At 45.3% G+C, this 7,110-nt stretch overlaps 1 protein-coding gene across 1 annotated transcript; it reads right to left on the bottom strand.

Moving 5' to 3' along the window:
- Nucleotides 1-1,960: 1,960 nt before the first annotated feature.
- pdgfrl (platelet-derived growth factor receptor-like) lies at nucleotides 1,961-6,236 on the bottom strand. The gene is made up of 6 exons (XM_004073583.5): nucleotides 6,008-6,236; nucleotides 5,305-5,578; nucleotides 5,080-5,231; nucleotides 3,273-3,566; nucleotides 2,899-3,035; nucleotides 1,961-2,822 (listed from the first exon to the last, which is right to left on the bottom strand). Exons 1-6 carry the CDS (start codon nucleotides 6,060-6,062, stop codon nucleotides 2,634-2,636), a joined length of 1,101 nt encoding a protein of 366 aa, XP_004073631.1. The 5' UTR covers nucleotides 6,063-6,236; the 3' UTR covers nucleotides 1,961-2,633.
- Nucleotides 6,237-7,110: the final 874 nt, after the last annotated feature.

Genomic DNA, 7,110 nt, shown 5'->3' with positions numbered 1-7,110 from the left:
CGAGGAAATGACAGATTCCCACTGCACATTATAAGCTTCTGGAGAAACTCCATGTTAACCCTTGTGCTATCCTAGGCACTTTACCATTGGGAGTGGGGTCATCTAGACCCACTAGACAGTGCTCTGAACCTTTTTTCTTCAATGATTTGTGATATTCACTGGTGTCCATGGATTACATGAAATCTTTCCACCTTTTTCCAGCTTTGTCATGGTAGGGAGAACACGTCAATGTAAGGGGGGGGGGGGGGGGGTCATTTAAGATAGCACAAGGGTTATTCGCTCGGAAATGTATCTTGATACATTGGATAAAGGAGTCCCCCCTCCCACTGTCACTCTTTGGTACAGAGAGGTGTTCAGGACACTTCCTCATGAGAGGTTACATGCAGTTATGGAAGGAAGGGAGGAGATATTTTTCACAACATGGTCTCCATTTTTAAACCATCTGCCTGCTGACTTAACCCTTCTGCTATCCTGTGGGGTCAAGATGATCATTGACGTGTTCTTCCTACCATGACAAAGGTGGATAAAGGTGGAAGGATTTCATGTAATCCATGGACACCAGTGAAGATCACAAATCATTTAAGAAAAAAGGTTCAGAGCACTGTCTAGTGGGTCTAGATGACCCCACTCCCAATGTTAACGTGCCTAGGATAGCACAAGGGTTAAAGGGTCTACTTTTACAGGGACAAAACATTAATTGAAAGCAATCTTCTTTAATGCCTTGTTCATAAACAAACTTGTCAGTGGACTGAAACACCTGAGGAATTATTTTATTTTATCCCAGAAGTTCACATTCTTGTGTTGATTGCCTGTATAACCTTTTATTTATTTTTTGTTTATTTTTTATATATTTTTTAAAATAATTTTACTTGGATGGCTGTCTGAAGTTGAAGGGGGGGGGTTGACATATTTTTGCTACTTGATGCTTAAATTGTTCAAATCTTTTTCTGTTCGAATTGTTCAAATTTTGAAAACAGTAAAAAAAACTGGTGAAGCAGTAGCTCCAGATTCCCATGATCTAACATCTCATCTCAGTCTTGGAGGGAACACCTAACCCTGGATAATCACTGATATCCTATTTGATTCACATTTTTGAGTCCTCAATCTCATTAACGCAGTCAAGCAGAAAGATGTCCAGACCCCCCCCCCCCCCCCCCCCCCCCCCCCCCCCGCCACTTCCTTCAGCTCATCTGGGGCCAGCCGAGAGACATAGTCTCTCTAGCATTTCCTGGGTCTTCCCCGTGGCCTCCGCCCAGTGGGACATGCCCGGAACACCTCCCCAGGGAGGCGTCCAGACCAGACCACAGAGGAAGCTCATTTCAGCCGCTTGTATCCGGGACCTCGTTCTTTCGGTCATGACCCAGACCTCATGACCATAGGTGAGCATTGGAACGAAGATCGACCAGTAAATTGAGAGCTTTGCTTTGTGGCTCAGCTCTTTCTTCACCACAATGGACCGGTACAGTGACCGCATAACAGTGGGGGGTTTTCCCTCACTCATAAACAAGACCCCAAGATATTTAAACACCTCCACATGGGGCAGTCAAGAACCATGGCCTCAGATTTAGCGGGGCTAACCCTCATCCCAGCCGCTTCACACTCAGCCACCAACCACCCCAATGAAGCCAACAGGACAACATCATCTGCAAAGAGCAGAGGATATCCTGTGGTCCCCAAACCAGACCCCCTCTGGCCCCTGGCTGCGCCTAGAAATTCTGTCCATAAAGACTCTGAACAGAACCGGTGATAAAGGGCAGCCCTGTCGGAGTCCAATATGCCGCGGTAAACAGGTCTGACTTACTGCCGGCTTTGCGAACCAAGCTCTTGCTCCAGTCACACATAGACCAGACAGCCCTCAGTAAGGCTCCTCGGACCCCATACTCCCAGAACACCCCCCCACAGGAAACCACGGGCGACGCGGTCAAACGCCTTCTCATAATTAGTCACTATTAAACAGTAAAACCTGTAAATATTTTTATTGTATTTATACACTAATTTCGGCTGCACATGCACGAAGGTTTTTATCTGGTAGTTTGTTATTGAAGCTCAACACGACGACAGCAGGTGGATGATCGACTGTCTGAGCTGCTGGTTGGAACACTGACTGTAAAGGAGAACTGGACTGAGTGAGAGTGGCGTCACCCATACAAAATGGTTTACTTCCACGTCCAACGGAAGGATGTCGCCATATAGATGTCACCATGTTGGAGCCAACAAGCAGTGATTGGTCCGAGTTGATCTGAGCCAGCATTTCTATGGCAACCACTCTAGCCAATCAGGAGTGAGCTTGTTGGAATCAAGTCTACTTGAAAGCAGGAGATCAAACATTTTAAATGTTGGACGTGATGACCAGCACTCACCGCCTACTTTTATTGAGGTGTCTCATTGGCCAGTTTATAACTTGAATAACTTGCAATAAGGAAGAAATCCATTAGCATTAGCAAGAAAATGTTTAAAAAAATATAAAGCAGAGCAAGAATGGTTATTCTGACAAATAGAAGGACTGAGTAACAACTGTTTGTTTCTTTATAGAATTCTATGGGATTTTGGCTTTTGGAGCCAGCGGGTACTTCCTGTTTGGAACGTCGGGGGGGAGGAGTCACTCAGTCCAGTTCTCATATACAGTTTTGGAGCTATGTGGGCTTGATGCTGGTTGAAACAGTCGTCTCGCCGAGCTTGTTCTTGGCTTTACAGACATAGTTCCCAAAGTCGACAGTGTCAACGTCCTCCACTGTCAAGGTGCTCTTCGAGGCCCGTGTGGTGTAGCCCACGCCTCTGTTGACCAACCTCCAGGACGTTTGGATGTGAGCGGGCCGGACACCCTGTGATTTAAACGTCGAATCGGTGAGGGGAGGAGCCTTCGCCTCGAAAAAGAGATGTTCGTCCTCGCCCTCTTACCTGACCAGGGTGCGACCAGGTGAAGCTCACGTCCGCCTCGGGGTCTCCCAGCACAGTGCAGGTGACGTTGATGCTCTCACCTCCTCTCACAAACTCCGGAGAGACTTCGAGGCTCACAAATGGAGGCCCGCTGGGAACTGCCAACACAAACATTCTCAACCAGCATTCACTTTTGTAGCAACACGTCCCTGAAGCTGCACCTCAACTTTCCATAATCTCATACTCCCTCCATCTCCAGAATCCAAGATGTGTCCATCTCACCGGGCAGACATGCACACACTGGAAAACCTTTCATCTTCTGAAGTGCTCAAAAACCAAAGTTTACCTCAGAAATATTACCCCTCCCTGCACTGAAATGGCCGCTTCGTCCTCACCTTCCACATACAGCAGCTGGTACTTGGTGGAGACTTGAGGGGTTCCGCTCAAAGCAGCCTTGCAGTAGAAGACTCCCTGATGTTCCGGGCTGGGTCGCTGCAGCACAAATCCCAGGGTGGGGTCGTAGGTCACCAGAGTCCCGTTGGCGGGAATCTCCTCCGGGGGGACCTCCCGGTGCAGAGACGCCGTTGCTTTTGGTTCTGTCACTCGACAGGGAACGACGGCGGGCCGGTCGGGGCGCAGGTACACGATCTCAAAATGGATGGCTGACGGCACGAAGATGTTGTCCTTGTCTGGTCAACGTGTGAGATGAAGAACATTACAGAAGTTTAAAAGACCCAAGCCCATAAAAATGTTGTTTCCAACATGCTCTTGTGTTATTTTTTTTATAATGGAGGACATATCCTAATAAAAAAAAATGAAGCTTAAGAATGCATTTCTGACCATGTCTTTATTCAAAGTGTTGTGAATCAGGAGCAGATGAAAAAAATGCGTCTGGAAAGAGGTTGTAGTTGTTGGAGCTACAACGGCTCTGCTCCATTCCGATGCATCCACTTGTAGACGACTAGATCCATGTGCGTCTTCATTTTCCTCGTCTGAGCTGGAATCTTGATCAAAGCTGCACGGCTGGATAGCTCCGATATTGCTCGCCATTTTTGTTGTGAGGAGTTGTGAGGGGCCGTAAGCTAGTGGGAGAGCGTGTAAACAGCTGGATGATGGGAAGTGGAGTGGGCTTATTCCACACCAACAGTCCTGACCACAGCTCAGAGGTGAAGTTCTAATGAACTACGCCGCTCTGCAGGAACTATGTCCTAGAAAATGACACAGTGGTTGACCCACAATACTGTGACATTTTACCTTGAATTAGTGAATGAAACCAACAGATTTTCTCTTAGTAAGATTTATTTAAAAAAATTGTGATGTGATGCCGTTTTAAAACATTTTAAATAGGGTATAAAGACTTATATTTAGGTATATTGCTCTGGTAATTGGAAAATATTACCTATTTTAAGCACAACAGTCCGACTATCCTTTTTTCTATGTAGACCATAACCTTAAAGACGGACATCAAAACTAAATGTATGTGTTTGTTTTCTGTTTCACTTTTGTCCTGTGTTGTTAAAGCTGTGTGTATTGAGTTAAAAGTCAAAAAATTATTTAAAAAAACACACACTTTTAACAAAATTAACTACTGCTTAAAACTGTAAGGTTTCATCAGAGATTTTAGTTTTAATAAGACGTTTTCAGGATGAAATACCTCAAGGTATCTAAGATTTCTTGTCTTGACATAAAAACTAAAAAGTTACTAGTAAGTACGGTTAGTTACCGTTAGTTTTGTCTTAATAAGATATTTAAACTAGACAAAAATACTTGGTTAGATTTAGAAATTTTTACCTGCAATAAATCAAAATGAGCCAATTTTTTCATTTAAAGACTTTAAAACGCTTTTATGTTGTATTTTAATTCCACCCATCAATAAAACTGACGACCATCATGAGACTGAGCGCGTTCTGGTGACTAAAACTCCCCAAAAATAACCTGTCACGTCCTCATTTCAGAGCCGGCAGTTCTTTTAAGCCTTGTGCTATCTTAGATGACAACCCCCCCCCCCCTCCCCTTACATTGACGTGTTCTCCCTACCATGACAAAGGTGGATAGGTGGAAAGATTTCATGTAATCCATGGACACCAGCGAAGATCACAAATCATTGAAGAAAAAAGGTTCAGAGCACTGTCTAGTGGGTCTAGATGACCCAACTCCCAATGGTAAAGACCCTAGGATAGCACAAGGGTTACAGGGAATCACCTGTGAAGTAGATGTATGAGGCGTAGGTGCGGTCCTGGTCCTTGTGGCACTCTGCTCCGTCGCACACGATCACCCAGCAGCTGTAGGAGCCGGTGTCCGCCGCAGAGGTGGATGTCAGAGTCAGCTGGCTGTATTTGTCACTCTGCTTGATGCTGCAGGTAAAAAACAAAAACGGTGAGACTCTCGCATCCACTCTCTTGATCCCCCTCCTCTTCCTCGCAGCACCTGAGGCGAGAGTCGTTGAAGGTGTCCAGGTAGGTCGGGTAGGACCATCCCATGTTGGTCCCTTTGCAGCGCAGCTCCAGGTTTCTTGCAGGGGTCAGGGTCGTGCTTTGACCCAGCCGAAGGAAGCGGCCTTTGTCCAAAACCTGGGTCAGCAGAGACTGGCTTTTGCCTTTCCTGTCGCTCAGGTTGGGGTGACGAGTCCTCTCTCTTCTCCCGCCTGAGCGTTTTGGGTTCTCCCCCACATCTTTTCTGCGCTTGACGGCTTGGCAGGCACCTGTATGCACAGAGGCACAGAGGAGGGAGGCGAGCGGGTCGCCCAGCTGTCACAACACTCCAACAGGAAGGAAGTCGGAAAATCCAGCCTCTGTGTCTGCTCTGGTTTCATCGGCGGGTTCAGAATCTGAAGTTTTGGCTTCTGCCGTTTGTCCTTTTGCTCCAAATGTCAGCACAGATTAAGACATGAAGGAAAGGTCAGCATAATTACAAACATGTGTTGCATTCCTTCATATCTGACTGGTTCAAGTCGTTTTGCAGGAACACTGTGCCAACAACTTTGACACGTCAAAAGCATCAGATCACTTCCTGAGGATCCCCAGATCAAGATGAATAAAGATCTAATAAAGCAGGAAAACTTGAGCTTTCACCGAGTGATCTAATCCAGCTCCTGATTGGTCAAATAGATATTTGTTCCACATCTACTCACAGTTCTGGAGCTCAACGCAGAGCAGTGCCAGGCAAAGCACCAGCCAGGGCTTCATGGTCAGACGTCGCCTGCAGAGATGGAGCAGGTCTGGTGAGGGGGGGGGGATCAGAAGACGAACAGATCCGGGCTGAGGCTTCGCTGGACCCGTGCAGCCTCCAGCTGCCCTGCTTAGATTACCAGCTCCATCCTACTGACTCAAAAACTGGAACTCATAGGCAAAAAAAAAAAATCATTTTCCAAGATCTTGTGTTTCCTCCCTCCTCTGAGGGTTGAAAAGAAGAAATGTGGGCTTCTTGCGCCCTCTGCTGGACCACAAGGTGAATGACCCCCTCTTCTGTTCTTGTCTAGAACCTTTTAGTGGGGATGTAAAGGATAACAAATGTCCCGAAAAATCGATCTAGTACTGAAAGTTATAGCTGTGTTGGTTGAAAACTACAACTACAAACAAACTTTGTTGGCAAAAAGTCTTTCAAATGGATCATTTTTGGCTTTTACGTACATGTGATGCAAACAAAAAGACGTCCAATCACAAGCGGCTTTGCGTCCACCAGGTTGGGTCAGTTACAGTTGGCTGAAGGTGGAGCACAGCGAGGGACGTGTGTTCACTAAACCCCTGGAAAAAATGCCAGAATAAATTGAGACGATAACCTTTATTTAAGCACTTGGAACCAAACAGTCTCAAAGACCCCAAATATGTCAGGTTTTTATGTTTAAAGCTGTAATGTCAAAAACATTTAGATGTTGTTACTTGAAATAAAAAGTGCATTTTCATTCATAATTTCAAACGTCATTTAGTTGTATTTTTTATGTATCGATTCCATTTCTCAAGATGTTATTGAATCATGTGAAAATGAAAGATACACGACCAGACTTTTTAGATATATTCTTTAAGTAATTTGATTTGATAAATTACATATCAACAAATGAACCACAAATTGTTTGTTTGGACTTCCAGGCTGATCCCAAATACTTTTTTACAGTTAAAAAAGTATTGTGGGACTATGCATTCCGGTTTGGTGTTTTTAGGGATGTTTTTGGTCTTTTTTCCGTGTTTTTTTTTTTGGGTTATCCTTCTGTCAGTCACGCCAGGTTCATGTTTATGA

This window comes from Oryzias latipes, chromosome 10 (assembly GCF_053564925.1).
Source record: "Oryzias latipes strain Hd-rR chromosome 10, Olatipes_Hd-rR_3.1".
NCBI lineage: Eukaryota > Metazoa > Chordata > Actinopteri > Beloniformes > Adrianichthyidae > Oryzias > Oryzias latipes.
Note: the sequence above shows the minus strand (reverse complement) of the source record. Positions and strands in the feature narration are given on the sequence as shown.